The sequence below is a fragment of the Salmo trutta genome, unplaced genomic scaffold (assembly GCF_901001165.1).
Source record: "Salmo trutta unplaced genomic scaffold, fSalTru1.1, whole genome shotgun sequence".
In the NCBI taxonomy this organism is placed as follows: Eukaryota; Metazoa; Chordata; class Actinopteri; order Salmoniformes; family Salmonidae; genus Salmo; species Salmo trutta.
The window spans coordinates 30,073-51,051 of NW_021823166.1; the positions used below are offsets into that span (position 1 = coordinate 30,073).

Genomic DNA, 20,979 nt, shown 5'->3' on the forward strand with positions numbered 1-20,979 from the left:
AGGAAACTCTGTCACCACCGATAAACCCACTATAATTGAGAATTTCAATAAGCATTTTTCTACGGCTGGCCATGCTTTCCACCTGGCTACCCCTACTGCAATCAACAGCACTGCACCCCCCACAGCTACTCGCCCAAGCCTTCCCCATTTCTCCTTCTCCCAAATCCATTCAGCTGATGTTCTGAAAGAGCTGCAAAATCTGGGCCTCTACAAATCAGCCGGGCTAGACAATATGGACCGTTTCTTTCTAAAATTATCTGCCGAAATTGTTGCAACCCCTATTATTAGCCTGTTCAACCTCTCTTTCGTGTCGTCTGAGATTCCCATAGATTGGAAAGCAGCTGCTGTCATCCCCCTCTTCAAAGGAGGGGACACTCGACCCAAATTGCTACAGACCTATATCCATCCTACCCTGCCTTTCTAAGGTCTTCGAAAGCCAAGTCAACAGATTACCGTCATTTCGAATCCCACCGCACCTTCTCCGCTATGCAATCTGGTTTCAGAGCTGGTCATGGCTGCACCTCAGCCACGCTCAAGGTCCTAAACGATATCGTAACCGCCATCGATAAAAAACAATACTGTGCTGCCGTATTCATTGACCTGGCCAAAGCTTTCGACTCTGTCAATCACCACATCCTCATCGGCAGACTCAATAGCCTTGGTTTCTCAAATGATTGCATCGCCTGGTTCACCAACTACTTCTCTGACAGAGTTCAGTGTGTCAAATCGGAGGGCCTGTTGTCCGGACCTCTGGCAGTCTCTATGGGGGTGCCACAGGGTTAAATTCTTGGGCCAACTCTTTTCTCTGTATACATCAATGATGTCGCTCTTGCTGCTGGTGAGTCTCTGATCCACCTCTACGCAGACGACACCATTCTGTATACTTCTGGCCCTTCTTTGGACACTGTGTTAACAACCGTCCAGACGAGCTTCAATGCCATACAACTCTCCTTCCGTGGCCTCCAACTGCTCCTAAATACAAGTAAAACTAAAGGCATGCTCTTCAACTGATCACTGCCTGCACCTGCCCGCCTGTCCAGCATCACTACTCTGGACGGTCCTGACTTAGAATATGTGGTCAACTACAAATACCTAGGTGTCTGGTTAGACTGTAAACTCTCCTTCCAGACTCACATCAAACATCTCCAATCCAAAGTTAAATCTAGAATTAGCTTCCTATTTCGCAACAAAGCATCCTTCACTCATGCTGCCAAACATACCCTCGTAAAACTGACCATCCTACCGATCCTCGACTTCGGCGATGTCATTTACAAAATAGCCTCCAATACCCTACTCAACAAACTGGATGCAGTCTATCACAGTGCCATCCGTTTTGTCACCAAAGCCCCATATACTACCCACCACTGCGACCTGTACGCTCTCGTTGGCTGGCCTTCGCTTCATAATCGTCGCCAAACCCACTGGCTCCAGGTCATCTACAAGACCCTGCTAGGTAAAGTCCCCCCTTATCTCCGCTCACTGGTCACCATAGCAGCACCCACCTGTAGCACGCGCTCCAGCAGGTATATCTCTCTGGTCACCCCCTAAAGCCAATTCCTCCTTTGGCCGTCTCTCCTTCCAGTTCTCTGCTGCCAATGACTGGAACGAACTACAAAAATCTCTGAAACTGGAAACACTTATCTCCCTCACTAGCTTTAAGCACCAGCTGTCAGAGCAGCTCACAGATCACTGCACCTGTACATAGCCCATCTATAATTTAGCCCAAACAACTACCTCTTCCCCTACTGTATTTATTTATTTTATTTATTTTGCTCCTTTGCACCCCATTACTTATTTGTACTTTGCACTTTCTTCTACTACAAATCTACCATTCCAGTGTTTTACTTGCTATATTGTATTTACTTTGCCACCATGGCCTTTTTTGCCTTTACCTCCCTTATCTCACCTCATTTGCTCACATTGTATATAGACTTATTTTTCTACTGTATTATTGACTGTATGTTTGTTTTACTCCATGTGTAACTCTGTGTTGTTGTATGTTGTCGAACTGCTTTGCTTTATCTTGGCCAGGTCGCAATTGTAAATGAGAACTTGTTCTCAACTTGCCTACTTGGTTAAATAAAGGTGAAATAAATAAAATAAATAAATAGGGAGGATGAAAACCCTGTCAAACTGCAGCAACCTTTCTCATACTGTATGAATTATATTTTAAAACTGGAATATCAGGGAGTTTCCCTTACACAGACAGAGACAACTGTGATTAGACAATACAACTAACAGGACCGAGCTTGCTTTATGCAGTGTTGCATCATGTAGGCCCATGGATAGAAATGGTCTGTGTCCAAAATCCTTCAATTCCATCCCTGTGTATTCATACCACTTGACTTATTCCACCTTTTGTTGTGTTAAGACTAAATTCAAAATTGATTACATTTATGTTTTTTCTTCACCCATCTACACAGAGTACCCCATAGTGAAAACATGTTTTTAGAAATCATTTATTGAAAATGAAATACCGAAATATCTCATTTACATAAGTTTTCACACCCCTGGGTCAATACTTTGTAGAAGCAACTTTGGCAGCGATTAAAGCTGTGAGTATCTTTGGTTAAGTCTCTAAGAGCTTTCCACACCTGGATTGTACATCATTTACCTATTATTCTCTTCAAAATTCTTAAAGCTCTGTCACATTTTCCCTGCTCTTAGCTAAATTTGGTTTCTTTTTTATCCCAAAAACTCCTCAGTCCTTAATGATTACAAGCATGCCCATAACATGATGCAGTCACCACTATGCTTGAAAATATGTAGAGTGGTACTCAGTAATGTGTTGTATTGGATTTGCCCCAAACATAACACTTTGTATTCTGAACCAAAAGTGAATTGCTTTGCAACATTTTTAGCAGTGTTATTTTAGTTCCTTATTGCAAACAGGATGCATGTTTTGTAAAATGTTTATTCTGTACAGGCTTCCTTCTTTCACTCTGTCAATTAGGTTAGTATTGTGGAGTAACTACAATGTTGTTGATCCATCTGCAGTTTTCTCCTATCACAGCCATTAAACTTTGTCACTGTTTAAAAGTCACCACTGGCCTCATATCCCTGAGCGGTTTTCTTCCTCTCCGAGTTAGGAAGGACGCCTGTATCTTTGTAGTGACTGGGTGTATTCATACACCACCCAATGTATACTTAATAACTTCACCATGCTAAAAGGGATATTCAATGTCTGCTTTTTTCCACATCGACCAATAGCGATTCATTGCAATTCATTGGAATACCTCCCTGGTCTTTGTGTTACAGATAATTGTGTGTGAGGGGTACAGAGATGAGGTACTCATTCAAAAATCATGTTATTAAACACTATTTTTGCACACAAAGTGATTATCTGACTTGTTAAGCACATTTTTACTATATTACTCAGGATTGTTAGCTGTGCCCAGTAATTGTCCACACCTGATGTTAATGAGTACTTGTTTCCTTTGAAATGGGTGTGTTTTAATAATACTGCTAGCTAAGTTTGGGTAGACTGTTTTCAACTCTAAGCACAGACAGGACACATGGAAATTCATTTTTGTTGTGGAATCTTCTGTTCTCTATCCATGGAATGAGTCCACTGCTCCACAAGGTTGGAGCTAGCATGCTAAGTCATACGAAGCTGTTAATGTGAGTCTATTCAAAGTCTTGATTGAAACATGTTCTCAGAATGTTATTGAATTATCTTCAAATAACCTATAATTTCTGTTAACAGAACATTAATAAAACTTCCCAGGAAAACCTTCAGGGAACCATAGTAAAACGTTCTCAGAACCTCCCTGCAACCTAAAAATAAACTTTCCCGGGACAGGTGAAGTTCACACTTCAGCTCTCAGAACATTTAAAAAAACAATATCTTTTACCAGTCAGGAAACTGATGGCTTTGTTCCCAGAACCAATGGGAAAACAAAAACCTGCATTCCCACAACTTCCAAGGAACCAAATGTGCTAGCTGGGAGGCTTTCAAAAGGCACCTCACTCAAACAGATTGTATTTTTTTGCTCATAGAATGGTGTCATGAGTGCATTCAAATGTATGTTCCACAGCAAGTTGTCTTCACAATATGATACAGATAGGCTCATTCTGTTCAGGACAACCCTGGCTACACCGGATGTCATCCTTGTAACTGTGGATAAAAAAAAAGTGATCATTAACATTGGTAAATTACATGAGTTTTCAAATACAGAAATGTGTGTGGTTTGCTTGTATGACATCAAAGTGGTATTTATTATAATCCTTAATGTCACATTCATAACATATCGATTCTTCTCAATTTAACGCATTTCCCTCACTCAAACAACAACATATATGCAAAAGTGGCCCAATTAGCGGGAGGGATATTGTTATCTTGTCTCTTGTGGTGCTCAAGTTTATACCGGCTGTCAGTCATAACCAGCTGCCATTTTCATCTCCTATATGGGATGACTGCGGCAAGTGAACTGAGCAGTTGGGCAAGTTGAGCCTGCTTTAAAATTTCCCCAGGTGTTTTTTTTCTTTCTTTTTTTTACTGAAAACAACAAAACTTTAAGGAATTCCAGTAGGCTTAGCCTACTTTTTTAATTGAACCTTTATTTAACTAGACAAATCAGTTAAGAACAAATGATTATTTACAATGACGGCATACCCCGTCCAATTGTGTGCTGCCCTATGGGACTCCCAATCACGGCCAGATTGGGATACAGCCTGGAATCAAACCAGGGTCTGTAGTGACGCCTTTAGCACTGAGATGCAGGACCTTGGATCGCTGCACCACTCGGGAAGCCCCCCCAAAACTAAAACTGATCTTTCAGTTTCATCCCCATTTTATGGCACTTATGGCAGGCGGGCATGTTGAGCCTGTGGTTGAGCCATTAGTCAGAGGATTCTTTTTAATTTAATGGTTGCGGTTCTGGATTAATAGTATGCTCAGCCTATCATAGGCTGGGTTCTGACTGGGGGAGGAGCTCACAGCCTGCAATAAAAAGCGGATGTTTACGTTGAAAGGAAAATAGTTCTAAGAGTTATCCGTCGGTCTGAGAACAGTCTCGAAGGGAAACACTTTCATTACTCGGATCCTTTTGTGATATTTGGGAAACTGTAATTCGTTTCCAAATGACGCGGTATGTAGGCAGTTGTTTCTTTACTGTGTTCGTTCTGTTCCTGTGGCGGGTCGGAGACATTGCAGATGCTTGCAAATGCTCCCCTCCGCATCCCCAACAGGCTTTTTGCGATGCAGAAATCGGTAAGGCAATTTTGGCAACATTTTACTTTTCAGCTTTTCTTCACATGTTGAGAACTATCAATACGCAGCATGCAAACATTTTGTTTTGTCTGTGGTCGTAGTAGAAATAATTAGAACATGATCATTAAGCCTATTTACTTCTCACACAATTTTATATCCAGAATTAAGTAGGCGACAGTAATATGGGCTCTCAACCCTGTTCCTGGAGAACTATGCCCCTGTACATGTTGAATCTAAACCCATTTATAACGAACCTGAGTCAGTTTATCAACCAGCTAATTATTAGAGGTGCGCTAGATTAGGGTTGGAGCAAAACCCTACAGGGCGGCAGCTCTCCAGGAACAGGGTTGAGCCCTGCGTTGCTTTGGGCATAAACGGTGTGCCTACACATTTTATTTGAGATGTGTTTACCAAACATTAAAGACACCTGCTCTTTCCTTGACATGGACTGGCCAGGTGTAAACTATGATCCCTCATTGATGTCACCTGTTAAATCCACTTCAATCAGTGTAGATGAAGGGGAGGAGACAGGTTAAAGAAGGCTGTTTAAGCCTGGAGACAAGTGAGACATGGCTTGTGTATGTGTGCCATTCAGAGGGTGAATGGGCAAGACCAAAGATTGAAGTGCTGTTAAATGGGGCAATGGTAGTATGTGCCAGGTGCACCGGTTTGTCAAGAACTGCAAAGCTGCTGGGTTTTTCACGCTCAACAGTTTCCTGTGTTTATCAAGGATGGTCCACCACCCAAAGGACATTCAGATGATTTGACACAACTGTGGGAAGCATTGGAGTCAACATGGGCCAGCATCACTATGGAATGCTTTTGACACCTTGTAGCGTCCATGTGCCAACGACTTGAGATTCTGTTCTATGGAATAGTCTTATAGCAGCAGCTACTGTACCAGACACTCTGCCGCATCTTCCTACCTGAACCAATCATCTATAGAGGGCATGCTTAAACCAGGTGTCAAATTAAAAGAAGACCAGAACTAGGAATGTAGGACCAGGAGGAAAATGGACTCTGTCATCTGTTATGGTGTAAATCTAGCAGATGTTACACCCAGTCTTAACTTATGCACAAACATTCTGAACAGACTGTAAAATATTGGGTCTGTAAAGCATTCTACACTGTTCTCTCTGATCCATATCAGCCTTAAACCATCAGTGTGACTGACCAGTATACCGGAATAGACTTCAATAACGTTAGTTAAACCATGTCTCCCTCTTCTAGTGATCAGGGCGAAGGTGGTTGGAAAGAAAGTGGTGTCTAACGCCATCAAGTATGACATCCAACAGATCAAGGTATGATTCTCCTTTTTATTAAGTGGTTGTTCCATCCTGCACTGAACATTGAAGCCCCCTGAACCCCAGTCTGACAGCTGGTCCCAGTTCTCCCTCTTCCCCTTGGTTCCAACCCTTCAATGTTGACACAGCTTATACCTTCCAGATCTGTAGTTGTGAAGCTTCCACCATATGGAGAAAAAAATATCTGCTTCTATAAAATGCCTCTCCCTGAAGTATTACTGTAGTTATCAGTTGATGTTCTTGTTGGTCCAAGTCTATGGTGACGTCCTCTATATGAACTCAGCAGACAATTCATTAAAGCTGTCACTACATTCTCTAACAGATAGTTAGTTGTCCCTCTGTCACAGGTTGCTACATTTCTATGTTTTAATTTATAAAGCTCTTTTACTAAAACTCCCACTGTGCCTTACATCATTATTAATCTTTAGACATGATTTAGCTGTCCTTGAGGCTGGGTGTGGTAACTGGAGTAAATGATTGCTTGCACCTTACAGATCTGTGAATATCAAAGGGTGAAGGCTGACAGTGCCTGAGAGCTGTAGTTGGTGAGGTTCCAAACTGTAGATGTTTGACAGATCTTCCTTTCTCTCCTTGTGATTGGCTAGATGTTCAAATGCCCTAACCAGGTTATCCACGCCATCTTCACTGCATCATCCCCAGCCGCATGCGGGGTGACTCTGGAAATCAACAAGGAGTATCTCTTCACAGGTGCGTTTCTCACTATGTTACCGACGTTATATTGCCAGCACAGGTTAACCTTAACAGTCCCGTGACTCCAGCAAAAATCAGCTTTCCATTTATCTGCATGTCCAGCCCTGACATTTAGCCTCCGTGTTTTACTGTTTATTTTCAGGACAACCAGGGCTACAAGTAAAACACAACAATTTGATGTAAACAGTGGCATTAATGAGTTTTATTGACAGATGTTAACATGAGGTCTTCCAAAGCAAGAACTTGATAATACTTACAGCGTTCATATAAATTCATTTTTATCTCTTTAGAACCAATTACCTTCTAATGACTCTTGATTAGCTTGTGAGCATCATATACCACATGTTACATGTTCATTAGTCTAAGCTTTTCATAAATCTCCTGAACAAAAATATCAATGCAACAATTTCCAGAAATGTACCTTGTTACAGCTCATGTAAGGAAATCAGTAAATTGAAATGCATTCATTAGGCCCTAAACTATGGATTTCACATGACTGGGAATACAGATTTGAATCTGTTGGTCGCAGATGCTGTACCTTAAAAAATAATCTTGGTCTGTGGATCAGAACTGGTCAGTATCTGGTGTGACCACCATTTGCCTCATGCAGCGCAACAAATCACCTACGCATAGTTGTTTAGGCTGTTGCTTGTGGAATGTTGTCCCCACTCGTTGTTGCTGGATATTGACTGGAACAATTCGACCCAGTGCATCCCAAATATGCTCAATGGGTGACATGTCTGAGTATGGAGGAAGTGGGAAATTATCAGCTTCCAGGAATTATGGGAAGATCCTTGCAACATGGGGCCATGCACTATAATGCTGAAACATGAGGTGATGGTGGCAGATGAAGGGCAAATTCTCTAAAACAGAGGTGGCTTATGGTAGAGAAAATAACATTTAAATTCTGGCAACGGCTCTGGACATTCCTGCAGTCAGCATGCTCCCTCAACTTGAGACATTGTGACAACTACAGATTTTAGAGGCCTTTTGTCCCCAGCACAAGGTGCACCTGTAATGATTCTATTTTTAATCAGCTTCTTGATATGCCACGCCTGTCAAGTGGATGGATTATCTTGGCAAAGGGGAAATTTTCACTAACATGGTTGCACACTTTGAGGGAAATGGGCTTTTTGTATGTTTGGAATATTTCAGCTCATGAAACATGGGACCAACACTTTAAACTCAGCAAAATAGATGTCCCTTTTTCAGGACCCTGTCTTTCAAAGATAATTTGTAAAAATCCAAAGACCTTCACAGATCTTCATTGTGAAGGGTTTAAACAGTTTCCCATGCTTGTTCAATGAACATGCACCTGTGGAATGGTCATTAAGACACTAACAGCTTACAGATGGTAGGCAATTATGGTCATAGTTATGAGAACATAGGACACTAAAAAGGCCTTTCTACTGACTGACTCCCCCCCCCCCCCCCCCCCCCCCCCCCCCCCCCTCTGATATGTCTGTGGCCTTGGTAGAAGAGTGGGGTAACATCTCACAGCACATCTGGTGCAGTCCATGAAGAGATGACCTGCAGTATTTAATGCAGCTGGTGGCCACACCAGGTACTGACTGTTCATTTTTATTTTGCTCCCCCCCTTGTTCAGGGGGACACTTCCGTTTCTGTTAATCACATTTCTGTGGAACTTGTTCAGTTTGTCGCAGTTGAATCTTATGCTCATACAAGTATTTACACACGTGAAGTTTGCTGAAAATAAATGCAGTTGACAGTGAGGATGTTTTTTTTGCTGAGTTTGCATTTGTTTTTGTTCAGTGGTATTGCATAACTTGGACACAATGTGATACGTTCAAGGGGCTCAGACTTTCTATAGACACTGGAAATGTATAGAACTAATGCCTTATTACTAGTATGTACACTTATGATGATTAATCTCTGTTCTGGGCTGCATCAGTATGTCTTCACGCTCCAAGGTGAAGTTACCCCCAGGCATGTATCCTAACCAGTAGTGGAACAAATGCTAAACCGAGCCAAGATCAGCATCTAGGGGCAACAGTACCCTACACCATGTTGTCCCCACAGTACATTGACTCACTATCTCCTCTGTCTGTAGGCAAGCTGGAGACTGGAAGGATGTACGTAACACTGTGTGGCTATAATCCACCCTGGGAGGACTTGAGTGCTGCACAAAAGAACAGCTTGACTCACCGCTACCAAAGCGGCTGCGATTGCAAGGTGTGTGTGATGGGAATTATAGTCATATTACTGTACACCAATATTTACACATCACATTTTCTAAAAGGGATTATACTACTCTGGTCACATTGGCAAAACACATGCGATGGAGTATTGGATTAATGATCAGTGATGTTGGTCTTTCTCTCTCTGCTCCACAGATCATCCACTGCACTTCCCTCCCCTGTCCGATCAGCACCACAGATGCGTGCCTGTGGATGGACTGGGGGACTAACAATGGCCAAAACCTTGCCTGTATCAAGAGCGATGGGTCTTGTGCTTGGAAGTAGTTCCTAGATATTGAGGACTCCTATACTCTACAGGCCATCCGCTCAGTGACTAGATGACTAAATTCTAAAATAAAAAACAAAGCTGCAAATGTATTATGATTAAATTAACCCAAATGTCTTACTGGCCACTTCTTACACAATAAAAATAAACAAATCAAATATAGCACTGTTCATTTCTTATGCCATTAATTTGTTTTTTTTTAACTGGAACCAAAGCTGTTATCAAAACCACAAATTGTGCTCAGTGTTGGCTGATATGGTTATTTTTAGAGGGCGACCGATTATGCTTTTTCAACGCCGATACAGATTATTGAAGGACCAATAAAAGCTGATGCTGGTTTTTATATATATTTGTAATGATGACCATTACAACAATACTGAATGAACACTTATTTTAGTATAATCCATTTAGTCTCAAATAATGTCTTCGATTTGGTTTAAATAATGCACAAACAGTGTTGGAGAAAGAAGTGCAATATGTGCCATGTCAAAAAGCTAACGTTTAAGTTCCTTGCTCAGAGCATGAGAACATATGAAAGCTGGTGGTTCCTTAAATGAGTCCTCAATATTCCCAGGTAAGAAGTTTTAGGTAGTTATTATAGGACTATTTGTCTCTATACCATTTGTATTTCATATACCTTCGACTATTGGATGTTTTTAAAGGCACTAGTATTGCCAGCATAATTGCGGGAGTTGATAGGCTTGAAGTAATAAACAGCGCTGTGCTTGAAGCACCGTGACGAACTCCTGGCAAATGCAGTAAAGTGCTGTTTGAATGCTTACGAGCCTGCTGCTGCCTACCACCGCTGTCAGACTGCTCTATCAAATCAGACTTTATTCTAATATAACACAGATACGAGCCTGAGCTCAATATGGTAAAATCCGGAAACTATCATTTCAAAAACAGGGATTCTTTCAGTGAAATACGGAACCGTTCGGTATTATATTTAACGGGTGGCCTCCCTAAGTCTAAATATTGCTGTTACATTGCACGACCTTCAATGTTATGAACAATTCTGGTAAAGTAATTACTGTCTTTGTTTGGTAGCAATGGTCTTCACACAGAGCCAGGCGGCCCAAACTGCTGCGTATACCCTGACTCTGCTTGCACAGAAATCAAGAGAAGTGACAATTTACCTAGTTAAAAGAAATTCATCTTAGCAGGCAATATTAACTAAATATGCAGGTTTAAAATCATGTATACTTGTGTATTGATTTTGAAGGCATTGATGGTTAGGTACACATTGGTGCAACAAGTGCTTTTTTTTCACAAATGTGCTTTTTATATCACCACCCGTTTGGCGAAGTAGGCGGTGAAACGATGACAAATTAAAAGGCACCGCATCGATTATATGCTACACAGGACAAGCTAGATGTACTCGTAATATCATCAACCATGTGTAGTTAACTAGCTAGCAACTTACCTTGGCTCCTTGCTGCACTTGCGTAACAGGTAGTCAGCCTGCCATGCAGTCTCCTCGTGGAGTGCAATGTAATTGGTGTCCAAATGCCAATTACCGATTGTATGAAATTGAAACCGGCCATAATTAATCGGTCGACCTCTTATTTTAAAATGTAACAGTATTCCTGAAAAATACCATCCTGAAGCATCAAGTCTGGGGTGCATTCAGCAGAGCGTAATGTAGAAAGTTCAGATGTTATGTTCTATACATGAAGAACAAATTGTTTTCTCTGACATTAAGAATGGAATCATGTTGGCTCTAATGGCATTTCTATCTGGAACACTCAACATTTGTCTACTGAATGTGGCCCTTTAGTAGTTTTGGTCTAAACCAGGGCTTTAGCTATGTAATGACGGTGACCATTAAACAACTCGGACTCATTCTTAAGTAATATTCTTTAGTGGGATGAGTAGTCTATACATTTCAGTCATTTAGCAGACCCTCAAAGACCAGGAAGCTTTTTGAAAGCCATCTAAAAGGGCAGTAATTGGTAGATGGGGAACAAATCAGACAGTGATTATCTCTTTAAACATGGTAAAGTTAATAATTAGGTATGAAACCACCCAGACATTGTGCATCCACTATGCATACTCACCAATGTATTGGGCAGCTGCTGACATTTGAGAACTCATCTCATTTAGAAATCAAACCCTGGTGATCTAATTGCAGAGAACATTGTATACATTTTGGGCAGCTTCTTGTGTTAAGATTGTATTGCACGGTGTGCTATACGTGTAGGATATGCCGTGTTGGCATATGCAGCTGTAGGTTTTAAACCCCCATTCTAGGCTGTTACATTTCTGTAAAGAGTTTATGCTTGTCTATCTGGAGTGAGTTATTTTCCATTTAAAATAATAGCATCGCTCTGCTTTCTATAGACGTTCCCTGCCCCATGCCCGACCCGCACGACCTGTGATTTCTATGAATCTGATTGGTCACAGAGGTGTCACAAGTCCAAGAGTGGTGGGGCAATTTGTTTTCTCCTGATTGTAACAAAGTTCAGCTTTTCCTCCACAAAAATGTTTGATTGTAATTTTCACCAGATAGGTGCAGTGAAATGTGTTGTTTTAAAAGGTCAGTTATATTAGTATGGTGCCCCTGTAGCAAATTAGAGTTAAGTGCCCTGTGCAAGGGCACACAGACTGCTCAGTTATTCCAACCAGTGACCTTTCGGTTACTGGCCACACTAACCACTAGGCCAGTGTTCCCAACCCTGGTCCTCCAGTTCCCCCAACAGAACACATTGTTGTAGCTCTGGACAAACAGCTCATTGAGGGCTTGATGATAGGTTGACAAGTTGAATCAGGTTTGCTTGTTCAGGATTACAATAAAAATGTGTACTGTTTGGGGTACTCGGGAACCAGGGTTGGAAAACAATGCACTAGGCTACCCGCTGCCTTCAGCGCCATCGCCCCATGCTTGCATTGTAGGCTGTCTCTTCGCTGTTTGTAATCAGGTGTGTAGTCAGCAAAGTTGCAGTCGTGCTTGGCCATACAGTCATGGGTGAACATTGTCTGGAAAGCAGACTATGAACTACATTGAATTATACGTTGGGCAGAAATTTGAGTTTGAATCAGGAAAGTTTCCGCTCACGACCTCTACAAGCCAGAATGTTAAATAAAATTATATTTTAATGCACTTTACCGGTTGTCCATGTGGTTGGTCCTTTCCCTGGTAGGAATGGGAGACAATATATCCACAGGAAAGTACAGGTATAATTATATTAACTTTTCAAAGCGCTGGGAGTGCGTTCAGATTTCTATCACGTGAAGAATGTGCAAAACCATGAAAACACATGCATGGGCTCGGCAAGTATGTTTGCCGATTTATACTGTCATTTGCGCATGGCTACAGAAGCTTATAGCTTCGGTCTCCAAATGTAATTTGTTAACACCTCTTAAAGATCCGCCCCTTTTTTTTCAATTTTCGCCAACAATGACATACCGAAATCTAACTGCCTGTAGCTCAGGACCTTAAGCAAGGAAATGCATATTCTTGATACCATTTGAAAGCAAACACTCAACTTTGTGGAAAAGTAAATGCATGTAGGAGAATATAACACATTAGATCTGGTAAAAGATAATACACAGAAAAAAAAACATTTTTTTTACCATCATCTTTGAAATGCAAGACAAAGGCCATAATATATTATTCCAGCCCAGGCGCAATTTAGATTTTGGCCACTAGATGGCAGCAGTGTATGTGCAATGTTTTAGACTGATCCAATGAACCATTGCATTTCGGTTCAAAATGTTGTCAAGACTGCCCAAATGTACCTAATTGGTTTATTAATAACTTTAAGTTCATAACGGTTAACTCTCTTCAAACAATACCATGGTATTATTTTTTGGACAGTGCAGTTAGATTAACTAGAATTTAAACTTTCTGCTAATATCAGATATGTCTACATCCTGGGAAATTTTTGTTACTTATAACCTCATGCTAATCGCATTAGCCCACATTAGCTCAACCGTCCCGTGGGAGGGACAACGATCCCGTAAAGGTTTTAAAAGGCCAACATTTCATAAACTTCACTTTGAAGGTGATATGCTTCGGTTTGCTGCCTTAATACTGGTTTCACATTGGTCTCCAGCAATCATAAGGCAAAATAGATCTTAATTGTCATTTATATTTACAATCCCCTTTTCCAAAGGACTTTCTCATTTACCTTTTGTACACATCACCTTCCAATATTTAATGGATAAAATATGTCAATTTGCAGGATTTTCCATTCACCAATATTTTGTGCGTAAACGACCTCAACACTTTATTCCAGCTGCCAGTTTCCTAACCCTAAATAAATATATACAGTTGAAATCAGAAGTTTACATACTTAGGTGTGAGTCATTAAGTCACTTTTCAACCACTCCACAAATGTCTTGTTAACTATAGTTTTGGCAAGTCGATTAGGACATCTTTCTGCATAAGTTATTTTTCCAACAATTGTTTAGATTATTTCACTGTATCACAATTCAAATGAGTCAGTGTATGTAAACTTGTAAGTTGACTGTGCCTTTAAACAGCTTGGAAAATTCCAGAAAATGCTATTAGTGACCATCGGGTTCTTGGTCACCTCCCTGACCAAGGCCCTTCTCCCCCAATTGTGCAGTTTGGCTGGGCGGCCAGTTCTATGAAGAATCTTGGTTCCAGACTTCTTCCAGGTAGGGAGGTTGTGTTCTTGGAGTCAATCGATGCTGTAGACATTTGTTAACCGTCCCCACAGCTGTGCCCCAATAATCCTTTGAGCCCTACGGACAATTCTGACCTTATGGCTTGTTTTTTAGCGCCGTCAACTGTGGGACCTAAGGCATGTGTGCCTGCCCATTCAATTGAATTTACCACAGGTTGACTCCAATGAAGTTGTAGAAACAATGATCCGAGCGCAATTTTAACTCATAGCGTAAGGTCAAACCCTAAGGGATTTTAGTTATATTGGCAAATGAAATCTAAACCTTTTTTCACTTTGCCATATCGTGTGTAGACTGATGAGCAAAAGCTTGTATTTAATCCATTTCAGAATAAGGCTGTAATTTAAAATTTGGCAAAATGGGTCGGAATACTTTCCCGAATGCACTGTACTGCCAGTTAGCAAGTCGGAAATTTCCGCTTTTGCTAGTTCTGACTAGCACATGAAAACAGCTCATCTCAAGGAAGAAATAATGAGTTGTTTAATTTGGTCAATGACAAAGCTGAAGCCCTGGTTTAGACAAACTATTCCAGGGCCACGTTCAATAATGCCTTTGGTTCCAGTTTAAAAACAAGCAAATTAATGGCACAAGAAATTAGTACTTGAAGCGCTGTATTTGTAGTTCATTTTTATTGTACTTTTACAACAAGTGACATTTTCATAAGATTGTTGCCCTCTATCACATTGACCATTTCCTGCAACCTGTCCTCAGTGACATCACAACTTCACAAGTCAATATGGTCCTCTAATTAATTGTTGTAAACTACCTCCGAGATTAATTTAATCATAATCATTAGGTTTGTAGCTTTTTTTTTCTTAGAAACTACTTGGGCGGTGCCATCCCCTTGTACCAGGCACAGGACCCATCACCCCTCTTGATACAGGCAATGTTGTCCCAGGGTCCACTTTGGCCAATCGCCATCCACAGGCACTCATCTGGGGCGCTGATCGGACAGGGAAGGGCATTGCAGCGGATGATCTGTAGATCGGCGTAGGGAGAGAGAAAGACCAAGATCACTACACAAATACTGTAGCTCTTGAATTTGCTAATGGTGACCTGAGTGCTAAGCGTGCCGTGTAAATACACAACACAGATGTATAGTAATATTAACACACCTTGCAGCCGCTTTGGTAGTGCAGAGTCAAGCTCCTCATTTGTGTGTCACTCAAAGCCTCCCAGGAATGAATGAAGTCACACATCATTACATGCACTGTTCCATCAGTATTCAGCCTGCCTGCAGACAAAGGAGATTGTGAGTCATCAATATGCTGTAGGGAAAAGGTGGTGTAGGGTAAAGCTGGCCTTAGACAATGTTCTTGGATTGTTTTTTCGCCCCACATATGGTTAGGATTGTGGGAGATGAGCCCTGGATCTGTCCCTGGAGGAAACTGCAACGGGAAATATACAGATGCAGCCCGGAAATCATAAAAAAATGAGATAAACATTAAAAACTTAATTTCATAAGCATGTATAATGATTTAGAGTTTGTAAGCTAATATAAAGTGTATAGAGAATGTTATTTCTAAAGCACTTACGTTTTCTTATGCAAGATGAAGTCAATAGTAGGCTATGAGGCTGTAAGCATTTCTAACCAGTGCTGGCAATGGAACTTAGGTAACCTAGTGAGGACCGCACCTGTGAAGAGATACTCCTTGTTGGTTTCCAGAAACGCGCGACACGGGCCTCCAGTGAAGATGACATGGATATCCTGGTTAGGACCTTTGAACATCTAGCCAATCACAAGGAGAGAAAGGATACATCAAACATCTACAGTTTGATGTGTAAATGGCATGAACAGACAGCTTAACCTCACTGGTCTCTTTTACAGAGGAGCCCTGAAATACATATCCAAATACAAGCAGAACAGAAACAGTCAAACATTCATCAGTAATAAGGTCCGCAACACTTTTTGAATTGCCATAAAGGCAGACAGTTTTAGAACTTTGTTCCACAAAAACAATGAAAAAAAAAAAAAAAAGGCATTTACCTAACAGAGTAAAGACTGAAGGACTTTTCCAAAGTTATTCATCCCTTACACCAGGTGTGGTAACTGATGTCTGAAGGTTAGTAATGCTGTTCGTTACAATAAAGTTTTGTAAAAGGGTTTAATAAATTAAAATATTGCAATGTGTCAACCTACGTGACATCAAACAGGGCCAACCAACTTCCTCGTTGAGAATGTAGTGTGGAGTACTAGACCTGTCGCCCATAATAAACTGCATCTAACTGCTTTAATGAAGTGGCATCTGAATTCATAGAGATGTCAACATTGTCTAGGACTGGTAGGAACATTCACTGAAACATGCCTTTGCCACTGAGCAAGAGGCATGACCCATTCTTATAAATAAGCCCTTTTTCTTTTTAAATGGTGGAAGCTCCAGTTACACTGCTTGTACCCATCCAGATCTTCAGGGTTGGGTCCAAATTGGGACCAGCTGTCAGACTTGGGTTCGGTGGGCTTCAATGTTTCAGTGCAGGAAGAACAACCACTTAATATAAAGGCTGATCATACCTTGATCTGTTGGACATCATAGTGGGTGTTACCAGACACAGCTTTCACACCAACCACCTTGGCCCTGATCACTACAAAATAAACAGAGGGAGACATGGTTTAACTACTGAAATAATCAGTTTCTGCTGCACCAGTCAAACATCAGTTTCAGGGTGTTAAGGGATCTGAGAGAACATTGAATCCATTACAGACCCAAGATGTCACAGGCTTTAGCACTATCCTCTACCAACAGAGCTTGCTCCCTCAAAGCCATCATCCCAAACAATTTACTCTCATGCCAAGTGTTACACATTGTGTCCCTCAATCATTAGAGAATATACCACAAAATAAAGTCTCTTCACTTTTCCATAAACTAAACAGGAACTGTCCTCAGGGAAGCATGTTGCATGTCATCACTCCTCTTCACTAACAAACAGTAATTGAGTAAAGGTAAGATTCTCTGAAAGGTCAAGTAGCTGCTCATGATGTAGTGCTGTCCAACACCCTCAACCATCCTGTTTTACCATACAGCTTCCATGGTTGAAGTAGAATGAGAAGGTGCCAAGACACTATATTCACAATGACTAACCTATTCTATAGAGGTGTCTATACTCATTTAACAGAATGAACAACCATTCACCAACCTATCTGCGAGATTAACAGAGCCAAACCCTGAATGAGTGAGTACAGTTTACAGAACAGTGACCTAATAGCTGAGACATGTAGCCTAGTCCATTCTGCCATGTACGCCTAATTTATTCTGATGAGTTCTAAGTAAAATGTCAAGTATGTGAAGCTTTGAATAATGTCATGTTGAACATTTCATTTGACAAGTCAGTCATCTTTAGGCCTAGAGCAAGGATGGGAAACTCCAGTCCTCAGGGATCATAGAGTTTCTATTGACCTGTTCACCGGATGTGCTACCTGTCCCAGACCTGCTGTTCTCAACTCTCTAGAGACAGCAGGAGCGGTAGAGATACTCTGAATGATCAGCTATGAAAAAGCCAACTGACACTTACTCTTGAGTTTCTGACTTGTTGCACCCTCGACAACTGATTATTATTTGACCATGCTGGTCATTTATGAACATCTTGGCCATGTGCTGTTATAATCTCCACCCGGCACAGCCAGAAGAGGACTGGCCACCCCTCATAGCCTCGTTCCTCTAGGTTTTTGACCTTTCTAGTGAGTTTTTCCTAGCCACCGTGCTTCTACACCTGCATTGCTTGCTGTTTGGGGTTTTAGGCTGGGTTTCTGTACAGCACTTTGATATATCAGCTGATGTAAGAAGGGCTATATAAATACATTTGATATTGTAAAAATTCAGGTAGATCCCTCACCGTTTCACTTGGTTCTTAAGTGGCAAACGTTTCCGTAATGAATACACCCCAGGTATAGCCCATATTGTTACCGACTTAATGTAAATACTTGCTAGAACATGTAAATAGACCTAATGAGCATGTCCTGAAAATAATTACAACGACAGAGAATTCCTAACATTTTTGCATGACACGGTGTAGTAGGCAGCCTACCAACATGTGAAGAAAAACTACAGAAGTCAGAAATGTCTAAAATGACTTACCGACGTCTGCTTTGCAAAAAGCCTGTTGAGGATGTACAATCATGCAAGTGCAAGCTTCTGCGACTTCATCGACCCGCCAGAGGAACAGAACGACCAGAGTAATGAAACAACTACTTACGGACCAAGTCATTTTAGAAACAAATTATCTTACTGTCGACTCTATAGGACAAATCAAATATTGCGTTAAAGAACAACGTTTACCCTACGACAGTTTATTACTGCGCGAAAACCAAAGGCTTCTACGTATTACATGGAATCAGCCGGCTTTTATTGCAGGCTGTGAGCTCCTCCCCGCAGTTAGAACCAAGCCAATGGTAGGCTGATCACTCTATTAAACCTGAACCACAATCCCCTGTTTATTGGACAACCACAGAACAGGCTCAATTTGCGGCCATAAATGTCATATATTGTCCTCATTTCACTTAAACGATCGGGATCAACCAGCAATATCAGTTTTAAGCTCCACCTACTGGAATTCTTTATAGCTTTGTTGTTTTCATTTATTTATTTGTATCCCCCTGGGCAAGTTTAAAGCAGGCTCAACTTGTCCAACTGGTCAGTTCACTTGACCCAGGCAATGAGGTAACCCTTATATCTCTGTCCAACTGGCCAGTCCACTTGACCCAGGCAATGAGGTAACCCTTATATCTCTGTCCAACTGGCCAGTCCACTTGACACAGGCAATGAGGTAACCCTTATATCTCTGTCCAACTGGCCAGTCCACTTGACCCAGGCAATGAGGTAACCCTTATATCTCTGTCCAACTGGCCAGTCCACTTGACCCAGGCAATGAGGTAACCCTTATATCTCTGCCCAACTGGTCAGTCCACTTGACCCAGGCAATGAGGTAACCCTTATATCTCTACCCAACTGGTCAGTCCACTTGACCCAGGCAATGAGGTAACCCTTATACCTCTGCCCAACTGGTCAGTCCACTTGACCCAGGCAATGGGGTAACCCTTATACCTCTGCCCAACTGGTCAGTCCACTTGACCCAGGCAATGGGGTAACCCTTATATCTCTACCCAACTAGCCAGTCCACTTGACCCAGGCAATGGGGTAACCCTTATATCTCTACCCAACTAGCCAGTCCACTTGACCCAGGCAATGGGGTAACCCTTGTATCTCTGCTACAGCTTGTTTACGGAATTTCACCTGGTTAGCATCAGGAGAGAAAAAAATGCCACACCACCAATCAGATTCACAGAAATCACAGGTCGTGCAGGTCGGGCATGGGACAGGAAAAGAACTTACTCCCATCAGACACATGCAAGAACTCTTTACAGCAATGTTGTAGCAGCCTACACCTAAACGTTAGTGATCTGACATGCTGTATCAGACTGATCAACTGTAGGCCTCTATATGCCTTGTCCGGTCTGGCCAGGGGAAACAAAGTGGTGGTAACAGTCTAGCCTATGACATATGCCTTCTTTAACCCAACAATCAAATCAACAAATAGTGATGACATAGGCTAGACTGTGTTAATGCACCTGTACTTGTAATTACAGATGAACAGTATATGGGTCATTCTACAGAAGTGGTGCAAATTGGGGGATGAAAAAAAATAATAATTTGTATCCTATTTTTACCCCAAACTTCAATTCCTTACCACCCCAACATTTATTTAGTTGCTTCACATCTCATCAGTCTTCACACTTCTCCTGGGGACAGTGACTACACGTACATTGAAGTATTATTTGCAGTTGTCACTATGACACAGGACACACCCTGAAAACACTGAATGGTCAGAAACAGTTAGAGACCTCATGAATGATCTGAACCTGTAATCTGTGTGTTAGAGACCTCATGAATAATCTGAACCTGTATCTGTGTGTTAGAGACCTCATGAATGGTCTGAACCAGTATCTGTGGGTTAGAGACCTCATGAATGGTCTGAACCAGTATCTGTGGGTTAGAGACCTCATGAATGGTCTGAACCAGTATCTGTGGGTTAGAGACCTCATGAAGATCTGAACCAGTATCTGGGGGGTTAGAGACCTTAACGGTCCTTGTGTTTACCACCTTATTATAGGCAGCATGCAGTAGGATGCATTGATCAGTTGATTGACAGGTGCAGGACTGTAGAACGATACTTTCCTCTAGTGTGGATGCTCACCAACATTTTATAGTTCTGTAGTTTATAGTTTATTATTATAGTTATCGTTATAGTTACTGTCTTTGTGGACGGCCCAAATGTGTTGTGGATGTGACACACAGTGGGCCTGTTTTGCATGTTATTTTGGCATTAATACGTGTCACATATCAGTATGCAAACAGTGTAAAAAAAGATATATCATTGAGTTAATAAAACCGCATACAAACAGTCAGTCTCTTTCCATTTTCCTTGATAAGGGCAGCTCCAAAAATGCAGGTGTTTCAGCCTAGCTCAGTGCTTTCAGTGGTGGGTGGGGCAAGCCAGCAGAAAATACAGAGCGTTGCGCCGGTGATTGGCCTCAGTGTTCTGTCACTAATGGGGATACTACGTCACCGCCAGTGTAAGGGGAGAGCTAGACATTTCTAGCCCCTTGGATGATGCCGTAGAGCT

General features: G+C 41.6%; 2 protein-coding genes across 2 annotated transcripts; one reads left to right on the forward strand and one right to left on the reverse strand.

The window, feature by feature from the left end:
* Positions 1-4,928: 4,928 nt before the first annotated feature.
* LOC115189501 (metalloproteinase inhibitor 2) lies at positions 4,929-9,873 on the forward strand. Its single transcript, XM_029748112.1, has 5 exons — positions 4,929-5,212; positions 6,443-6,513; positions 7,122-7,224; positions 9,299-9,420; positions 9,582-9,873. The coding sequence occupies exons 1-5, from the start codon at positions 5,083-5,085 to the stop codon at positions 9,708-9,710; spliced, it is 555 nt and encodes a 184-aa protein (XP_029603972.1). The 5' UTR covers positions 4,929-5,082; the 3' UTR covers positions 9,711-9,873.
* A 5,100-nt stretch (positions 9,874-14,973) lies between these two features.
* Positions 14,974-18,760, reverse strand: LOC115189503 (metalloproteinase inhibitor 2-like). The gene is made up of 5 exons (XM_029748115.1): positions 18,435-18,760; positions 16,874-16,944; positions 15,997-16,090; positions 15,477-15,595; positions 14,974-15,339 (listed from the first exon to the last, which is right to left on the reverse strand). Exons 1-5 carry the CDS (start codon positions 18,562-18,564, stop codon positions 15,184-15,186), a joined length of 570 nt encoding a protein of 189 aa, XP_029603975.1. The 5' UTR covers positions 18,565-18,760; the 3' UTR covers positions 14,974-15,183.
* Between the last annotated feature and the right edge of the window lie 2,219 nt (positions 18,761-20,979).